This window comes from Babylonia areolata, chromosome 11 (genome assembly GCF_041734735.1).
Source record: "Babylonia areolata isolate BAREFJ2019XMU chromosome 11, ASM4173473v1, whole genome shotgun sequence".
NCBI lineage: Eukaryota > Metazoa > Mollusca > Gastropoda > Neogastropoda > Buccinidae > Babylonia > Babylonia areolata.
Genome location: NC_134886.1, coordinates 28,933,379 through 28,954,339, shown reverse-complemented (window position 1 = coordinate 28,954,339; position 20,961 = coordinate 28,933,379). Strand labels below are relative to the sequence as shown.

General features: G+C 42.8%; 1 protein-coding gene across 2 annotated transcripts in view; it reads left to right on the top strand.

The window, feature by feature from the left end:
• The window catches only part of LOC143287636 (chordin-like), a 145,922-nt gene that overhangs the window by 108,254 nt on the left and 16,707 nt on the right, over positions 1–20,961 (top strand). For both annotated transcript variants that reach the window (XM_076595757.1, XM_076595756.1), the window contains exons 8-19: positions 1,149–1,274; positions 2,804–2,883; positions 3,796–3,937; positions 5,223–5,329; positions 7,446–7,589; positions 8,627–8,783; positions 9,533–9,789; positions 12,157–12,270; positions 13,950–14,132; positions 16,749–16,845; positions 17,864–17,985; positions 19,597–19,702. In XM_076595757.1, coding sequence (XP_076451872.1) covers positions 1,149–1,274; positions 2,804–2,883; positions 3,796–3,937; positions 5,223–5,329; positions 7,446–7,589; positions 8,627–8,783; positions 9,533–9,789; positions 12,157–12,270; positions 13,950–14,132; positions 16,749–16,845; positions 17,864–17,985; positions 19,597–19,702 — 1,635 coding nt within the window. The remainder of the gene's footprint in view (positions 1–1,148; positions 1,275–2,803; positions 2,884–3,795; positions 3,938–5,222; positions 5,330–7,445; positions 7,590–8,626; positions 8,784–9,532; positions 9,790–12,156; positions 12,271–13,949; positions 14,133–16,748; positions 16,846–17,863; positions 17,986–19,596; positions 19,703–20,961) is intronic.

Below are 20,961 nucleotides of genomic sequence, written 5' to 3'. Positions count from 1 at the left end.
GCTTAATGTTTCCTGTTGGTTTCAGAAGTATTCAGTTCAGTTGCTTAATGTCTTCTAGCGGTTTCAGAGGTGTTCAGCTCAGTTACATAATGTTATCTGGCGGTTTCAGAGGTGTTCAGCTTAATTACGTGATGTTTCCTTGTGGTTTCGGAAGTGTTCAGCTCTACTTTCTATTATTCATAACTCAGTTCCGCAATGTTTCCTGGCCATTTCAGAGGTGTTCAGCTCAGTTGTTTTCTGTTTCAGAGGTGTTCGGCTCAGTTGCTAAACGTTTTCTAGTGGTTTTAGAAAGGTGTTCAGCTCAGTTGTCAAATATTTTCTAGCGGTTTCAGAAAGGCATTCAGCTCAGTTGCTAAATGTTTTCTAGTGGTTTCATAAAGGTATCCAGCTCAGTTGCTAAAGGTTTTCTAGTGGTTTCAGAAAGGTATTCAGCTCAGTTGCCAAATGTTTTCTGGCGGTTTCAGAGAGGTGTTCAGCTCATTAACTAATGTTTGCTGGCGGTTTAAGAAAGGTGTTCAGCTTACTAATGTTTACTGGCGGTTTCAGAGAGGTTTTCAGCTCATTAACTAATGTTTGCTGGCAGTTTCAGAAAGGTGTTCAGCTCATTAACTAATGTTTGCTGGCAGTTTCAGAAAAGTGTTCAGCTCACTAACTAATGTTTACTGGCGGTTTCAGAAAGGTGTTCAGCTCATTAACTAATGCTTACTGGCGGTTTCAGAAAGGTGTTCAGCTCAATAACTAATGTTTGCTGGCGGTTTAAGAAAGGTGTTCAGCTCAATAACTAATGTTTACTGGCGGTTTCAGAAAGGTGTTCAGCTCATTAACTAATGTTTGCTGGCGGTTTCAGAAAGGTGTTCAGCTCATTAACTAATGTTTACTGGCGGTTTCAGAAAGGTGTTCAGCTCATTAACTAATGTTTGCTGGCGGTTTAAGAAAGGTGTTCAGCTCAATAACTAATGTTTGCTGGCGGTTTAAGAAAGGTGTTCAGCTCAATAACTAATGTTTACTGGCGGTTTCAGAAAGGTGTTCAGCTCATTAACTAATGTTTACTGACGGTTTCAGAAATGTGTTCAGCTCATTAACTAATGTTTACTGGCGGTTTCAGAAATGTGTTCAGCTCATTAACTAATGTTTACTGGCGGTTTCAGAGGTGTTCAGCACTGTGCTGAGCTCCCCAACGGCGGAGGGGACAGGGGGCCTGGCGTCCTTTGAGTACCACCCGCCCAGCAGAACCCTCAGCTACGTCATCCACGTGGACGGCCTGGTGGACACAGGTGAGTTGAGACTTCTGTCACTTTTGGTTAACCCTCTTGCACTCACATATTTCACAGTGAAACTCCATGGTGTTTTCGGCTGTGGTTGGAGTGAATGCAAAAGGGTTAAGGCCTTAGACAGACAGGGCGGCGATATGTCGTATTGCATTACTCTTTTTTTTTGTCACAACAGATTTCTCTGTTTGAAATCTTGGCTGCTCTCCCCAGGGAGAGCACGTCGCTACACCGAGAGCGCCACTCCCTTTTTTTCTGCCTGCAATTTTATTTGATTTCCTATCGAAATGGATTTTTTTCTACATAATTTTGCCAGGGACAACTCTTTTGTTGCCGTGGGTTCTTTTACGTGCGCTAAGTGCATGCTGCACTCGGGACCTCGGTTTATCGTCTCATCCGAATGACTAGCGTCCAGACCACCACTCAAGGTCTAGTGCAGGGGGGGAAAATACTTGCGACCATGGGATTCGAACCAGTGTACTCGCTTCCTAGGCGGATGCGTTACCTCTGGGCCAACACCCCACACAGTGAGTTTTATTGGATAGGATCTGTGACTATATGCTGAGAACATTCGGCGGTCGAGATGGAGTCGGGGCGCTGTAGGTCAAGAGTGGAGATTTCCCCCCCCTCCCGAATCTCTTTGGTCATTCTATGTACAAAACTGTCAATGTTTTGAACCGCTTCATATCTCTGCGCACGCACAAAATCAGTTTGAATACTCCTGTTGAAGATCCGGTTATTCGGCTACACGAAACCGCTCTGAATACATCATGTACCTCTGCCACCAAAACCGTCTAGTTTGCCCGAATGGCGAGGGGGGATGCAATCATTTATGTAAAGTCCACTGGTACATACCAGTATTAGCATAACATACCAGTATAAGCATAGAGTTCCAGTCTGTCTTTGAAAGAAAAAAACAACAACCAAAACTGTTCGGTGTCATGGCGCTGTGGTGATCATCACGGTGTGATGTCGAAGAGGCTGGATGCTTGATCCCAAACACTTGAGCCCAGTGCCTTTGCGAGGGTGTAGTAAGTTTCAAAGATTATCGTACATGGTTCATTTCTTGTGGGAATTTGTTTCAGGACATCTTACAGTCTGCACAGACAATCACATAAACTCGCATCCACACCCCATAACTTGCATTTCATCACTCAGTATCTTTGTTTGTTGTTGTTGTTTTTTTTAATTATTTCAAAATACACATGTATGAAATATCTATATTATTCACACTATTTTCTCCTTCAGGCGCGAGTGTGTGTGTGTGTGTGTGTGTGTGTGTGTGTGTGTGTGTGTGTGTGTGTGTGTGTGTGTGTGTTTGACATGATGAACTTAAGATTGTTTTTTTGTTTTTTTATCTAACTGCACTTTTCCTATCATTTACGTATTTCATCGTTGAACAAGGATCGCTATATTGGTCATGATAATTATTCCTCAAAGTTGCTCTGTGATTAGCAGGGTTACATAAACGAACGGTCGATTGATAGGGCAATAGATGGTATTAATTATGATGACATTTACTGTGATTCCGACAGGAATGGGAGCAGAATACTACGTGACCATATCCAGAAAAACCAGAGTTCTTCATCAGTCTTCAGTCTCAACAACACCACTGGTATGCAGCCTGCTGGAGCCAGTTGCATTGCTCGGACGGAAGAGCCTAGTATGGTCGTAACCCGCTACTAACTGTGTGTAGTATGGAACTGACCAATGGCGCAGTTCGGTCAACGTAGGCATTTAGTCACGTGTAACTGTCAAAAAGTTAGAACCAAGCAATGCAACTGGCACCTGAAGTATAACAAGAACATAGACTTGAATAAGATGGAAAATGGGTTTAAATCAAATAGTACGAAACACACACACACATGCACAAACAAGCGCGCGCGCGCGCGCACACACACACACACACACACACACACACACACACACACACACACACACACACACACACACACACACACACAACACACACTCTCTCTCCCCCCCTTTCTCTCTCTCGTAATTAGCAGGGTCACACATACGATCGGTCGATTGATTGGGTAATTGATGGTAATAATGATGATATTAATTGTGGAGCTATTTTATTATAATGGTTTGTAATAGATTGAACGTATATTGATGCATTCAACCATGAAATAAGGACCTCATGGCCAGTGACATTAAAGTGTCAAAGCGTCAAGCGTCTCTCTCTCTCTCTCTCTCTCTCTCTCATGCGCGCGCACTCACACACAAACACACACTTGCATGCGCACGTTTGTGCACACACACACACACACACACACACACACATATATATATATATAGAGAGAGAGAGAGAGACGGAGAGAGAGAGATAGATATATGAATTCACCTGCACATATGTAGAGAGTGTGTTTGAGAGAGAGAGAGAGTGTGTGTGTGTGTTTGAAAAATCAGCGATCACACTGAAGAATGTTTGGGTCTAAATTATTTTAATGAAAACGGTTGTCTTTCTGTCTGTGTCAACACTAAAAGGTAAAACGACATCCACATTTGGTGTGTGCTGCAGGCAACAAAGATTGCTGGTTCATGGAAACTTTCAAAGAAACGAGAGCGGAAGCAACTGGCCAGAGGACGTTTGCGCCTGCGCGTCGCGTCACAAAATGGTGCCATGGTTTCTGGAACTGTGTATCCTCGTCTTATATGTGGAGGTAAGACTCTGTTATAATGATGCTCGTGGCAGAATGGTTGAGACGCTCAGCTGCCAATATGGAAAGTCCGTGAGAGTGTGGGTTCGAATCTCGCTCTCGCCCTTTCTCCCAAGTTTGACTGGAAGATTAAACTGAGCGTCTAGTCTTTCGGATGAGATGATAAACCGAGGTATCGTGTGCAGCACGCACTTGGTGAACTGAAAAAGAACCCATGGCAACGACAGTGTTGTCCTCTGGCAAAATTATGTAAAAAGAAATCCACTCTGATAGGTACACAAAATATATAAGCATGCACTCAAGGCCTGACAAGTGCGTTGGGTTATGCTGCTGTCAGGCATCTGCCGAACAGGTGTGGTGTAGCGTATATGGATTTGTCCGAATGCAGTGACGCTTTCTTGAGAAACTGGAACTGAAACTTCTTTTATTCATGATTTATTGATTCTTCCCTCCTTCTGTAGGATTCTATCATATAACAACATCTGCTAGTACTGCTGCTGTTTCTGCTACTTCTGCTTCTGCTGCTGCTACTTCCGGTTTTGTTAGATTTCGCCTTCCGTTGAAACAATGATATTCAAGGCACACTACATGTGTGTATTTATAATATCAACAGATATGAATAGAAACATACAACTAGAACATTGACGATCCCCGACATTGTACACCCAACCACACCAGGAGTTGATTTCCAAGCAAGTCTGGTTGTCAGTACAAGAAATTATATACATCTTAACCACAAGTCAAATTTCTATCGCTATCTCCCCTTATCCCTCACCCCACATTCTCACAACACGTTGCTGTTTCTCCTTCGCATGAGCTTCAAACTGGGTGGGTCCGTAGATGACTTGGAAGTCCAGTCCAGGCTCTGAAGTGTGTGTGGCACTGTGGAGAGGGGTGCAGCTGGTGATGTCCAGGTAAATACGTTTTAGTGTCTCCTTCGCGTTGCTAGCGTTTCAGAATGGCGTTGCCGATCCTGTGCTTCTCATAGGCGGCGACACCAGATCGGTTCATTCACTTTAAGTGTGTGTTGGACTGGGCTTGAAGAGTGTGTTGTGTGAGTGACGACAGCTTTTGGATGCGTACATAATTTCCAGTCGGAGTGAATAAAGATGTTGCTGCTACTGTTACAGCTGCTATTGCTGCTGCTGCTATTGCTGTTGCTGCTGCTGCTGCTACAACAACTACTACTGCTGCTACAACCACCACCACCACCACATCCACCACCAATTATTACCAATTATGTTATTGTTTTCTTTGTTACCAGAACATCTTTTTTTTTAACGTGCAGTGTTTCAGGCTGTGCTGTCAGGGTCTAATGCTCTGGAAAAGAACGAGGCTGCGTCAGCGGGATCAGCCATTGTGGAACTCAGTCCTTCAGGAAAACTGGAGTACAAGGTCAGGATTGTGTGGTAACGGTTGTCGTCCTGTTTTGTCTCATGTTGTGCGGTCTGCTGCACTGTACAGTGTTCTGTTCTCATTCCAGGGATTCCATGACCCCTCGCCCTTCACCCCCACACACCCACCGCTGCTTTTCACAGGGAGATTCAGTTTCAGTTTCAGTAGCTCAAGGAGGCGTCACTGCGTTCGGACAAATCCATATACGCTACACCACATCTGCCAAGCAGATGCCTGACCAGCAGCGTAACCCAACGCGTTTTGTCAGGCCTTGAGAAAAAGAAGAAGAAAAAAAAGGTGAATGAATAATAGATAAGCTTACATAAATAAATAAATAAATAATTATAATATAAAAAAGGTAGTAGTAGTAATAATAATAATTAAAAAAAAATAAATAAATAAATAAATAAGACAACAAAAAGACCAAAACGAATCTAATGTCTGTTTTCACTGTGAAACAGCTCTTACAGAAGAAAAGGGAAAAAAAACACCAAAAAATACCAAAATTAGATGACTTACTTTTCACAGGGAGAGCCTAGCTCTACTTTCTGCATATGTGGTCGTATCCGACGATGATCGTGTAATAGCAGAGGAGGCAATAGCTGTTCTCGACTATCTGGGCTAGAATTTGATAATAGTGGAGAGTGTCTTGCCCAAGGCACACCCCCACTCTCTCGGACTTAAGAACAGTCGGCGTTCGGATGGTTCCCCCAAGTCAAACTAGCCCCCAAGGCTGCAGCACTAAGAGCTAGTACAGTCTTGCATACTAGTTTGCGAGCCATAGTCATTCACAGAAAAAGACTAATCTGTCAATGGATTCCAATCGAAGTATAGAATCCATTGATCATATAGCTCTCACTTGGCTGTTGGTCCATTTGTAAGCTCATATGAGTTTCTGATATAAGTCGAGCATAGAACCTCTCTTTTACATTATATGTTGGTTATGCTTTACACTAATGAAAATGGATATTTCTGTAGAATTATGCCAAGGACATCCCATTTCGCTGTGTTGGTTCTTTTCTATGCATAGTGTTCATGCTGTACGAAAGTATTTGGTTTCTACCAGGAGGGAAACGCCAAAGAAAGTGTGGCGAAAGGGAGAGAACAGTCCATGTGCAATTTTGTATGGCTGAAAACCAGAACTCTGGCGCCCAAGCGTGCATGCGTGATGATCTGGCAACAATATCACTTACGTGCTGTGTTCGTTGGGTTTTCCTTGGTGCTGCAGGAGGCGTGTTGAATAGTCATTTCCGTTTGCAAAATGGTTGTTCACTGAGCTGTACAGTTAGAGTGCTTTGTCGACACTATAATGTTCATAAATGGACATTTCAATTTTCTTTTAGTTTCATTTTAGTTTTGTTCTTTATGTCTTATAGTATATGTCAACACATTTTCCCATTCATTTGTTTGTCTGTTAGCCTGTATATCTGCTCTCTATCTCTTTTACTCACTCGTTCTCTCTCTCTCTCTCTCTCTCTCTCTCTCTCTCTCTCTCTCTTACACACACACACACACACACACACACACACACACACACACACACACACACACCTTCATGGGATGTCTGACGATATTTTTGGTTCTATAAGCCTTCTATAATGTATCTGCAGATTGAATAGTGACGAGTTTAAAATAGGTTGGTACACGCTGTTGGAAAATCTGGAGGGATTTTCATTGTTATCCCGCCATGTTGTCTTTCGAACATGTTCTTCAAAACATTCTTCAATATAGTTTGTTAGACAATGATTAAATGTCTGTTGATTATATAGGGAAATAATGTGATGAAATTACAAGGAAAAAAAGAAAGAAGGAATCTCGATTAAACTGTGACCACATTTCCAACCAAACTGCAACACAGTATTTCACAGCAATCACCCCATCCCCAACCGGGTTGCTTTAATTCTTTTATCATAATTATAACACAGAAGTCATGAAACCATTAGCATGGTAGGCTACATTGCACTGCTGGATAAAGCTAAACATTGGCTTATCACAACGTAAACGATCCATATAAGTCATCACAGTCGTCTTCTTCACTCAGCCATATCATTCCACGAAGTGTAACTATGATAACATACAAAGCAAACCATGAGCACGAGTGTCACGTGGCCCCCAGGTGCACGTGGTAGGGCTGCAGAGTCCAGTGACACGCATCCGACTGGAGGCCAACGCCAGGAGGCGGAAACAGAAGCCGAAGAAAAGGATTGTGGGAACTCTGCATCGGTCCTTCGTGACTGACAACTCTTCCTTTGATGGATGGGTGAGAACTGAGATTTTTGTTGTTTTGTATTTTCTATTTTTTTTAACAGCTTTCTTCTTCTTCTTGTTCTTTGTTCGTAGGCAGCAACTCCCCACGTTCACTCGTATGTACACGAGTGGGCTGTTACGTGTGTGACCGTTTTTGCCCAGCCATGTAGGCAGCTTTATTCGATATTAATAGTTCAACGTGTTTACAAAGCAATGAACTCGGAACGAACATATAACAATCGCTCCTCACAATGATCAAGTTTCATTCCGGGTGAGAACCAAACTGCTGAACAAAAATTTGTTGCGCCAGTGGGTGGTGTGACATTAAGCGTCTGTCAGTTTTATTCATTGATGTTAAAACTGTGTTTTTTATGGGCGGTGCAATAAACAGTGTCTACCAATTTGATCAGTGGTTGTGTTTAGTATTTGCGTTGTTCATCAGTCTGATTAATTGTTAATGTTAAGTAACAGCTGGGTTGTTAAAATGTGATCATTTTGTTTGGATGATGCAGTGTTGATTTGCAAACGAGACTGGTAAGGATGGTTGGTGAGAGATTTTTTTTTTTCAAATAATTGTTTCTTTTTTCAAAGGTAATCTAATGCATTGTGTTTCTGCCTACTTTTGTGTTAAATGATTGAGATGGGTACATGAATTGATTCTTATGAAAAAAAACCCCAACTGAAGTCATCGGTGAATTAGTGACTTTCATGTTGTGTCTCTGTAACTCATTTTTCCTGCATTGATGGTGTAGCATTTTGTATTCAACAATTTATTGATTTATTGATATTTCGTTTTGACACATTTAACCAGTCCCTTGATTCAATGGTAATGTCTAGTTTGAGCACATTTCCCCAACGGGTGCGCATTTTATTTACCTTGATGAACCTTTATGGAGCTTCGTATTTAGGGGCATCACGCAAAGATTCGGAATATACGTACAAGCCTTTGTGTTACAGACCATGTCGACTCTCTCTGTCTCTCTGTCTCTGTCTCTCTGTCTCCTTCTCTCTGTCTGTCTGTCTGTCTCTCTCTCCCTCTCTCTCTTTCAGGCAAATGGGACTTTCAAGAAACTGGAAGCCAAGGACATCTACAACCTGCTGAACAACAAGTTGTTCATCAACATCGCCACAGCCAGACGCCGCATCAGTCAGCTGAGAGGCCGTCTTGTGCAGGCCCCGTACCACAATCAGCAGAGTACACCGAAGGGTGAGATGGGTATATCTATGATAGTCAGCCGTGTCCGACTGTTACAACCAGAGCAGGAAGAGTAGGCATCTGCTGTGCTGACAATCTGGGCCAGAATTAGATTATAGTGGAGAGTGCCTTGCCCAAGTTTTCGAGTCACAATTGGATCTGTCTTTCGGTCTCTTTGGCTTTCTCTCCCTCACACAGACACACACAGACACAGACACACGCACACACACACACACACACACACACACACACACACACACACACACACACACACATATATACACACACACACATGGACACACAAGCGCGCGCCCCCACATGCACAAACACACACTAACACCGCGTATTTGTGTACAATCATTTTCACGTTATTGATCATTTGATTTCGTCTTTCTGAATGGTCTTCATGAGATTAAAAATATTCAGGGCTACCTTTTTGGCAACTGGTGCTGTAGGTCTAACAACTCTTCATAGGACTCTCTCTCTCTCTCTCTTTCTCTCTCTCTCTCTCTCTCTCTCTCTCTCTCTCTCTGTGTGTGTGTGTGTGTGTGTGTGTGTGTGTGTGTGTACCTTCGATTCTACACTTCACACCATTTTTCACACCGCAGTATGTAATCAACCCTTGTCAAATACTGTGGTGGTGACTGTGACTGATGATTGTATGATGTGTGTAAAATACGTATGAAATGTAACGTTTCGATGCCCCCCATGGGACGTACATGAAATAAACCTTTTGCCTTTGACCTGTGACCTGTGGACAGCCACAGCCCTGGTCACCCTCCGGCCCCACAGTCCGGAAGCCCGGGGCGGGGCGGCCCACGTGTGGCTCAGCATGTCGGCGGGCTGCTCGCTGCGCTACGACGCCGTGCTGGCCGGCTTCCGGCACCGGAACGAGGTGGAGGACGTCGGGAGTTCCTTCTCCGTCCTCCTGGGCACCTTCCAGAACCGTCTGCATCGTACCTTCCTGGTGGGGCCCGTGCCCGGGCACCTCGTCACCAGGCAGTTTGAGTACAATATTGTGAGTGTGGTGTTGGTGCTTTGAGTACAATATTGTGAGTGTGGTGTTGGTGGTTTGAGTACAGTATTGTGAGTGTGGTGTTGGTGGTTTGAGTACAATATTGTGAGTGTGGTGTTGGTGGTTTGAGTACAATATTGTGAGTGTGGTGTTGATGGTTCGAGTACAATATTGTGAGTGTGGTGTTGGTGCTTTGAGTACAATATTGTGAGTGTGGTGTTGGTGCTTTGAGTACAGTATTGTGAGTGTGGTGTTGGTGGTTTGAGTACAATATCGTGAGTGTGGTGTTGGTGGTATTGTATTGTATTACATTGTATTACACTTTTTGTCACAACGTATTTCTCTGTGTGAAATTCGGGCTGCTCTCCCCAGGGAGAGCTCGTCGCTATACTGACAGCGCCACCGTTTTCTTTTCTTTTCTTTCTTTCTTTTTTGTGGTGATTGTGTTTGAGGGAGTTTGTGGAATGGTGGTTGGGTGGGTGGGTGAGCGTGTGTTGTCTTGTGTTTGTGGGATGGTAGATGAGTGGGGTGGGTTCGGGTTTGGGTTGTTGTTCTTATTGTTACTGGTGGTGTTGGTGGTGGTTGTGGTGGTGGGTTGTTTTTTTTTTTGTGGGCGTTTGTGGGATGGCGGGTGGGTGAGGGTGTGTTGTGTTTGTGGGATGGATGTGGGTGGGGTTTGTGTTGCTGTTGTTGTTTTTATTGTCAGTGAGTGTTATGTGGATATAATCGTTGCTAATCGCGTGGGTTTTTGTTGTTGTTGTCAGTGAATGTTATGTGGAAATATTCGTTGCTAATCGTGTTTGTTTTGCTGTTGTTGTCAGTGAGTGATATGTGGGCATATTAGTTGGTAATCGTGTTAGTGTTGTTGTTGTTGTTGTCAGTGAGTGTTATGTGGAAATATCAGTTGCTAATCGCGTGGGTTTTGTTGTTGTTGTTATCGGTGAATGATATGTGGAAATATTCATCATTAATTGTTTTAGTTTTGTTGTTGTTTTTGTTGTTGTCAGTGAGTGTTATGTGGAAATATCAGTTGATAATCGCGTGGGCTTTGTTGTTGTCATGAGTGTTGTGCGGAAATTTACGTTGCTAACCGCATGAGCTTTGCTGTTGGTTGCCGTCGTCAGTGCATCATTAGTGGAAATATTTGTTGCTAATCGCATGAGTTTCGTTGTTGTTGTTGTCAGTGAATGCTATGTGGAAATGTTCGTTGCTGATCGTGTTAGTTGTTCTGGAAATGTTCGTTGGTAATCGTGTTAGTTTTGTTGTTGTTGTTGTTGTTGTTGTCAGTGAATGCTATGTGGAAATAATCGTTGCTGATCGTGTTGTTGTTTTGGAAATGTTCGTTGGTAATCGTGTTAGTTTCGTTGTTGTTTGTCGGTGAGTGTTATGTGAAAATGTTCGTTGCTAATCGCGTGGGTTTTGTTGTCGGTGAATGATATGTGGAAATATTCATTGTTAATCGTTTTAGTTTTGTTGTTGTTCTTGTTGTCAGTGAGTACTATGTGGAAATATTTCTGGCTAATTTTGTGGTTGTTGCCATAATAATATTAGTAACAATGATGATGATGATGATAAAAATATAATAATGATAATAATAGTAGTAGTAGTAACAGTTTTATGATTTTTTTTATACAGCTCTATAATGTAAGCAGAAACAAGCTCTAACCGCTTTACAAATCCAACATTTAAAACACTTTTTCGTAACCCCCCCCCAAAAAAAAACCACATTCAGTGATTCTATAAAAGCATGGTTGACAAGACCAACAAACATACACCCTAAATGCAACACCTCTTACACTCCATCACACGTACACAAAAACCTAAGTTAACAACCGAGATAACAGCAATGACAGTTAAAATGAATATACATGTATTTACACTCCCGCAAGAAACCTTCTCTTTTCATCTGACTGATACCTATTGAAACTTCCTCGCGTCAATACAAGAAACTATGGTGAACGTTCTTTCTTGATTGCTGCTCCTCACATCCGTGCATCTGATTCTATCTCTGCTTTTCGCTCATCACTAAAAACTCATCTTTTTAAAACCTATCTATAAGTACTCTCAGCTTCCTTTTCTCCAACACCACCCATGTCAGCTCACTTTGGATGTATGTAGAGTGGGAAAGGGAGAGTGTGAGTGGGGGAAGGGTTTTTTGAGAAAGAATGGTCGTGAATGTTTTATGTTACTTGTAATATTTTTCTTTCATGTAAAGCGCCCTGAGTGAGAAAGGGTGCTATATAAATGTAAAATATTATTATTATTATTATTATTATTAAAGAAGCATGGTTGGGTTTTTTTGTTTTTTTAAAAATAATTTTGAGATCAACAATCTTTCAAACATTCAGATCACTGTTGTTGTTGCTGCAGTCGAGTGGCAGTGTGGACGCGGTACCACAGGAGCTGGTGAAGGATCTGGACCAGGGTCAGGCCTTCCTGTTGGTGGTCAGTGGACCAGACGACAAGGCCATCTTCAGGGGCAACGTGAGTCCGCGGTTCCATTCTACCTAGTCCTCAGCTTCAGCGTCCAATAACATTGGTCATTGCGATCATAATCACTGTTGTGATGATCATCATTCTCACCAGTGATTTTATTTCACGTGTTTTGATTGTGAATTGTTATTTCCTCCCCACTTTTTCTTTACTATTCGCTTCTTTTGATTCAGCGTCATTTGGGGTGTAAAAAGGTTTGTTGCTTGTTTATCTATTTCAATATTTTTAAAAATAGAATTTGTCTTGCCATATTAAAATTTTTGTCTTGCCTTGTCCTGTATCAGCTTGGCTTTGGATTGCCTTGTCTTTCCTTGTATTGAATTCATGTGTGAATTTCACATTTACCGCTTCATTTATAGTGAGAAATGATCTCGCTTCTGTCCTGCGTGGCATTTTGTGACATCAGCATCAGCACAACGCAATACAAGACGATAAATGTAATACGATACGATGCGATGCGATGCGATACGATACGATACGATACGATACGATACGATACGATACGACACGATACAAAACAATACAATACAGTACAATACATCTCTAGATAGCTGACTGGAAATTCATCAGACATTGTACATCTTCTTCTGCGTTCACTCGTATGCACACGAGTGGGCTTTTACGTGTATGACCGTTTTTACCCCGTCATGTAGGCAGCCATACTCCGTTTTCGGGGGTGTGCATGCTGGGTATGTTCTTGTTTCCATAACCCACCGAACGCTGACATGGATTACAGGATCTTTAACGTGCGTATTTGATCTTCTGCTTGCATATACACACGAAGGGGGTTCAGGCACTAGCAGGTCTGCACATATGTTGACCTGGGAGATCGTAAAAATCTCCACCCTTTACCCACCAGGCGCCGTCACCGTGATTCGAACCCGGGACCCTCAGATTGACAGTCCAACGCTTTAACCACTCGGCTATTGCGCCCGTCTAGACGTTGTACATCCATCCCCCGCCCAGAAGAGGAGCCAATGCAAAAGAAGCAAACTGCAAACAATGGGGACGTTGTGGTCATGATTATCATCCTCATGATGACGTCTCTGGCGAAAGTACCCATCAATTTATTTCTACTTAAAGAATTTGTATTGTCCTGCCCTGTCCTGGCCTGCCCTGCATTGTCCTGTCCTGCCCTGCCCTGCCCTGCCCTGCCCTGTCTTGTCTTGTCCTGTACTGCCCTGCACTGTCCTGTCCTGCACTGCCATGTCCTGTTTTGTCCTGTTCTGTCCTGCCCTGCCCTGCCCTGCCCTGCCCTGTCTTGTCCTGTTCTGTCCTGCCCTGTCCTTCAGTGTCCTGCGCTGTCCTGTCCTGTTCTGTCTTGTCCTGTCCTGCCCTGCCCTGCCCTGCCCTGCCCTGTCCTGTCCTGTTCTGTCCCGCCCTGCACTGTCCTGTCCTGCACTGTCCTGTCCTGTCCTGTCCTGCCCTGCCCTGCATTGTCTTGTCCTGCCCTGCCCTGTCTTGTCCTGTTCTGCGCTGCCCTGTCCTGCCCTGCCCTGGCCTGTCTTGTCTTGTATTCATATTGTTTATGTTATATTGGTGATCAGTAAGAACTGATTTTTTTGGTCTGCGTAGCGTATTGTGATATGATGGTCGAGGTCATTGTCACCAAAGTGACGTGTGTCTCCAGGTGACAGTGTTGTCATGATGATGATGACGTGTGTCTCCAGGTGACAGTGCCCAACACGTGCTGGCAGTACGTGCAGGACCTGGACTCCTCTGTGGCCGTGGAGGAGCGGGGTCTAGGGAGCGGAGACCCCCGCCAGGTGTGTCTCTTTGAGGGCAGCCGCTACCACGTGGGTGACACCTGGCTGCCTGACGTCAACGCCAGCTGTTTTACCTGCAGCTGTCTGGTGAGCTGCTGCCCCCTCCCCCCTCCCCCGCCCGGGGGCGGTTTGCTGTGGTTTGCCACAGGCGATCTTGTCACCTTAAAGTTTGTTCAGTGTTCAGGTTATTGTTGGCTCAGGATGTAAGTTTTGCGTATAGTCAAGAATTTTCTTAAGTCTAGGTTCATTCAGTTGGCTTAGGAGGCATGTTTGTTTAGAGTTCAGAATATTCTTGGCTTAGGATGTAAGTTTGCTTGATGTTAAGAATTTTTTTTAAAGTCAGCTCGTTCCATTGATTCAGAAGGTAAGTTTGTTTAGAATTTAGAATGTTTCAGTCTATGCTCATTCCATTCGCTTATGAAATTAGTTTGTTAATAGCTAAGGATTTCATTTGGTCTATGCTCATTCCATTGGTTTAGCATGTAAGTTTGTTTTACAGTTAAGAATTTTCTTAACAAATCTGCTCCCGTAGGGGGTAGGTCTGTTTAGAGTTCAGAATGGTCTTAAGTCTATGCTCATTCCATTGACCTAGGATGTACGTTTGTTTGGAGTAAAGAATTTTCCTAAAGTCTGCTCATTCCATGGGCTTAGAAAATTAGTTTGTTTCGAGTTCAGAATGTCTATACTAATTCCACTGGCTTAGGAGGAGCATTTTGGACGCAAAGCAAATTCGGCGTGGCGAAGATTGCCCATGCAAAGCAGGCCTGGTCTGTTGAAACCTGTCTGGGTGGGCCACTCTTTTACCTGTCTGTTGAAACGTGTCAATTTGTCTTTTCCATCTACGCTGATTTAAAGCAAAATAATAACAGCAACAAAAACAGCCAACAAACAAACAGACAAACAAGCAAGTCCTTTTTCATGATGCTGCTTGTGTGATCGACATGTTATCGTTTGTTAGGGAATGTATTTTGTGTCTGACCTGACGGTGAATAGATTTTTCACGTCTGTTTTTGTCGACTTGGGTGGTCAGCTCAAATGCATCGTCTGCTGCAGCCCTTCCTCCTTTTATCTGTATCTCTCTCTGTCCCCCCCCCCCTGCACCCCCCTCCCCCACATCTCTCTCTTTCTTTCTCTGTGTCTCTCTCTCTTCATCTCTATCCTTTCATCTTTTTCCTCCGTTTGCTCGATAAAATCGTGCAGATTTGCGTGTGTGTCTGTGTGTGTGTGTGTGTGTGTGTGTGTGTGTGTGTGTGCATGCGCACGCGCGCATGTGCGTGTCTGATTGATAGAGTTTTTTCATTCTTAAGTTTAACGTCTTTTCACTATAACAGATTTTACACGAAGGACGGGGAGAGAGAGAGAGAGAGAGAGAATCGTGCCTCATTATTTTTTTTTTTCCATTTTTATTCTTTTTCTTCTTTTTTTATTTTTCTTTTTAGAGAGAGAGAGAGGAGGGGAGATATATTAACGCTGCAATGCCCAAACAAACTAAGTTTAATCAGACACTGCCGTCAAAAGGTTTCCACATGATTAACAAAATGTCGACAGTTTATTAAATTTTGACAGCTTCTGAAAACCGGATTTCCGGTCCTGTGCCATACCAGCAGCCTGGCGATATCTGGTTGGCATTTTTTGGGTCTGACAGAGAGATATGTGGGATATTTTCTCCCCTCTGTGGAATTTGGTTTTGATCATTAGTGAATGTGTGTGTGTGTGTGTGTGTGTGGGTGGGTGGGTGTCTGTATGTGCGTGCGTGCGTGCATTCGCACGTACGTGCATACGTGTGTGTGTGTGTGTGTGTGCGCGCGCGCGCCTGATCTGCCTGATTCACGTTTCTGTGATCTTCCATACCACTCGACCGCCTTCGTGCTTATCGCCTCACTGCCCCGGTAGCTTCTCTACAAAGTTGCCCTCAGGCCTCTCACCAGAGGAGACCCCGCGGTGCAGCCGATCGGTCGCTCAGACGGTTACAGGAGTGTGCCTGTATTGACAGTCAGCTCACTCTGTACCACCATCTGCCACTTGCACACACCCAGTACCCAACCCACCCTTAATTTGATGATCACGTGCTTGGTGGCAAGAGTCGTTAAGTTTTGGGGTGGGCAGAGGGCGGAGGAGTGTAGGGTGTGTGGGGAACTGAATCACTTAGTTGGAAAAAAATGTCTTTGTATTCTTTCTTTATATATATACTAACCACCCCACCCCACCCTCCCCTCCCCTCCCAGTATTCCTAGTGACCACAGTACACTTGGCAATGAAGACATATTCTATTATAATAATAATAATTATTATTATTATTATTATTATGATTATTATTGTTGTTGTTGTTGCTGTTATGTTATCAGCGTGATTATTATCGTTATTATTATTATTATCATCATCATCATCATTATTATTATTATTGTTATTGTTGTTGTTATTAATAATATTGTTATTGTTTTGTCATTATTATTATTATTATTATTATTTATTGCTTTTTTATTTATTTATTTAGTTTTTATTATGTTTTTGTCATTGTCATCTTTAACAGCAGCAGCAGCAGCATCAACATCATCATCATTATTCTTAGTGGTAGGAGTAGTAGGAGAAGGAGTAGTAGTAGTGTGGTTATTGTTATTGTTATCATCAGCATCATTATCATCAGTAGGAGTAGTAGTAGTAGTAGTAGTAGTCGTAGTGTTGTTCTTATCATCCTTGTTTCAGAACGGAGCTAAAGCGGTGTGTCACGAGAAGCCGTGTCCTCCCCTTCCTTGTGCCAACCCTGTTCAGCTGGATAACGAGTGCTGCCCCACCTGCCCAGGTAATCATACAGCCTCCGAACACCCCCTTCCCCAATCCCCGTTGGAAAAAAAAAAAAACAACCCCCCCACTCCCATCCCCCCCCCCCCCAAAAAAAAAAAAGACCAAAAATGATAAAACGCCAACGACTATCTTCCCCATTTCAGTATTTCAACTGGTTTGTTGTCTTCATTCAATCGCAAAATAATTGTGTTCTTTGTATGCATATATACATAATATCAGTGTGTGTACATGTATATATATATATATATATATATATATATTATGTATGTGTGATTCTGTCAAAACTGAAGGCGACTTACTATATTAGATTTATTGATTCGTACAACTGACAAATAACTGGACGGTTTAACTTTGTGTTGTGTCACATTAGAAGTTAGGTCCATTCACGTACGTGATGATTCACCACAGACTTTTTTTCTAAATTCTTGAAGGAAACACTAATTATCATTTTGATTTTCACCTCATTGAAATCTCTCTTTCACCTCACTGAAATCTAAATTTATAAATTCATGTTGAGTCGGTCTCTTCTTTGTAGTTTTGACGTTTTTATTGTCATGAGTTTATTTCATATTTTGTTGGGTTTTGGGTTGGGTTTTTTAATGTGTCTGTCGGCTAAACTTTCATCAACATTGTAAAGAATCAAAAACGTACACCCACATCACACCAGACCAGTTTTCTGGCTAGTACAGGAACTGACTGGTTGAATGATTCATTGTCACGAGTAAAGACAAGAACGTACACCTACGTCACGCCAGACCATCTGACTGGTTAGTACAGGAACTGACAGGTTGAACGATTCCTTGTCATTAGTAACAACTTAAGAACGTGCATCTGTGTCACACCAGACCAGCTGACTTGTTAGTACAGGAATTGACTGGTTGAACGATTCATTGTCATGAGTAACGACAAGAACGTACACATACGTCACACCAGACCAGTTTTCTGGCTAGATCAGGAATTGACTGATTGAACGAATCCTTCGTTTTAATTTGAGAACTGATCCTTCGTGTTTACAGAGGAGACGTGGTCAGAGTTCTGTGAGATGAGCGAGGACCCGAGGAAGTACCCCCTACACCATACCTGGCACCCCTTTCTGCCGCTGATTGGATTCGCCAAGTGTGCAGTCTGTACCTGCAAGGTGTGTCATCTGGACAGTGCCAATCCTGTTTGTGGGGGTGGAAGCGTTTTGATGTTTCCTTCTAGGGAAAGCGCATCGCTATGGAACATGCAAATCCACTCGTAGTTGGGTTTTTTTCTTCGCAGCGCTTTTTTTTTTTTTTTTTTTTTTTTTGTCGTAGTGGATTTTCTCAATAGTTTTGTCCTGTATGCTTCGACTGGTTACTCGGGCTTCTTCTGCGTGCGCTTGGTTATGCATGTTATTCACGGGAAGTCGATTTATCTTTTCCTTCGAGAGACTAGCACCCTCCTTCAGTGGAAGCAGGTGAGAGTGGGCGGGTTCCTGATTTAAACCATGGGGACCCGGTATCTGTTCCAAGGCGTACCACAAACAGGCCACCACTCCGGGTATCACAACCCTTTTCCCAATCTTCATGACATGTGACGTCCACAGACATGCACTCAAGTAGTTTACTAGCTTTGGAATAAATGTTATCGTCGCCATCGTCGTCGTCGTCATCACCACCTTTCGAACCACCTCCATGAACAGTACCTTGCGGAACATCGTGACTGTCGTCATTGTCATCAGTATCAAAAACGTCGTCGTCATTATCATCAGTATCAAAAACGTCGTCGTCATTGTCATCAGTATCAAAAACGTCGTCGTCATTATCATCGATCGTCATCCTCGCTTCCTCCATCATTTCTCCCTTCCCTCCTGCCATTGAGTGACCACAGTCACGGCTAACCGTTCTGTCATCACGTTTAACACACACACACACACACACACACACACACACACACACACACACACACACACACACACGCACGCATGGATATACTTGGTAGGATGAAGCTCCCATATGTATATGACAATTTACTGTGATTATTTCATTACATTATCATACTTAAGAATTGTATACATGTTTTGTGCAGTTGATCGTTCCCATGCATGTTTTTCTTTTAAAATCATTTATTTGAATATTGTCGTTGTTTGTGACGATGGTGGTATTTAGTTTATCTGAACGTAATTTCATCCTCTGTCTTTAAAGAATGATCAACAATAATAATGATGATAATAATCATGATAACAAAAACGACAATGATAATAACAACAATAATAATAATGATGATAATGATTATTGTTATTATCATTATCATTATTATTATTAGGATAACAATACTACTAATATATATATATATGATAATCAGTCGTGTCCGACTATGACCATCAGAACAGCAGAGGAGGCAACTGCTGCTCCATTTGGGCTAGAATTTGATTGTAGTGGAGAGTGTCTTGCCCAAGTTACATCCCTACTCTTTCGACCAAGAGGGTTTTAGGACAGTCGGCGTTGGGATGGTTCCCAAAGGCCAGCTAGCCAACAAGGCTGCAGCACTAATAATGGCAATAATGACAACAACAGTAACAACAGCAACAACAATAATAATAATGATGATGATAATGATAATGATGATGATGATAATAATAATAATGATAGTGATGGTAAGAATAATAATATTGATAATTCAACATTCTTTTTCTTCTACTTCTTCTTCTTCTTCTTATTACCATCATTATTATCATTATCACTATTACAACATGCCAACGTGCACTGACATGACTGGTGTGCAGTCGGGGAACAAGATTGAGTGCGGGAAGATCGGCTGCCCTCCCCTGCACTGCCCGGGTCATCAGCTGATCCGCAGGAACCCGGACGACTGCTGCCCAGTGTGTGGACGTGAGTAGCCAACGCTGTGGGGCACGCGCGCCTTCCGCTGTCTGCACATGCCTCTCTTTTTTTTTCTTTTTTTTTTTTGTTGTCGCTCCATTTCATTCTGTCGTCTCTTCCTTTCTTGTTTTATACATTGCTGGTCCTTCTTCTTCTCCTCCTTCTTCTCTTTCTTCTTCTTTTTCTTCTTCGTTCGTTGGGATGCAACTTCCACGTTTACTCGAATGTTAAACGAGTGGACTTTCACGTGTATGACTGTTGTTACCCCGCCATGTAGGCAGCCATACTCCGTTTTCGGAGGTGAGCATGCTGGGTATGCTCTTGTTTCCATAACCCACTGAACGCTGACATGGATTACAGGATCTTTAACGTGCGTATTTGATCTTCTGCGTGCCGTAATACACACGAAGGGGGTTCAGGAGTCTGCATATACGTTGACTTGGGAGATCGGAAAAATCTCCACCCTTAACCCACCAGGCGCCGTTACCGAGATTCAAACCCGGGACCCTCAGATTGAAAGTCCAACGCTTTAATTAACCACTCGGCTATTGCGGCCGTCATTGCTGGTCCATTCACATATGTTTAGGATTTTTTCGTCTGGAAATCATTGAATGTATATTAATGATTTGTCTTTGGGCACTGTTACTATCTTTTTTGTGTGTGGCTGAAAACGTGAAAGATGATTGTCAGTTTCTTGTTGTATAAACGTGCCTGTTACATATGAATTTGTTTATTCCCCACAATCAAAAACAAGTTTATTATGTATGATTATCAGAATGTTCAGGTGGTGGTGGTTGTTCTGTGTTTCAATCCTCTGATGAAACACTGACAAAAAGTTCAATAATACATGTATGTTCTGGGTACATGACTGTGACAGTATTTGCGCCAAATGATATTCGTATTGTTTATTTGTTCGTTCGTTTTGTTTTGTTTTGTTTTGCTTGTTTGTTTCGGGTTCTGCAGGACCAGTAGGACCTGTCTTCAGCCCTGACATGGTTCATGGTTCTGTGTGGTCGGTTGGGTCTGTTAGCAGTAGAGGATAAATATAACCATGCGTTCGGTCGATTTCTTAGCCAACGTTCGAATTTAGTTGCCTTTTTTTTCTTTCTTTTTTTTTTTTTTGGGGGGGGGGGGGGTTAATGCAGAGTGAGATTTGATGGTGTGTTCACTCTGGTCTTTGTATTTCTTTTGCTTCTCTTCCTCACCCACCCTCCCTCCTCTCTCTGTCTCTCTGTCTCTGTCTCTCCCTCTCTCATTTGTTGATTATA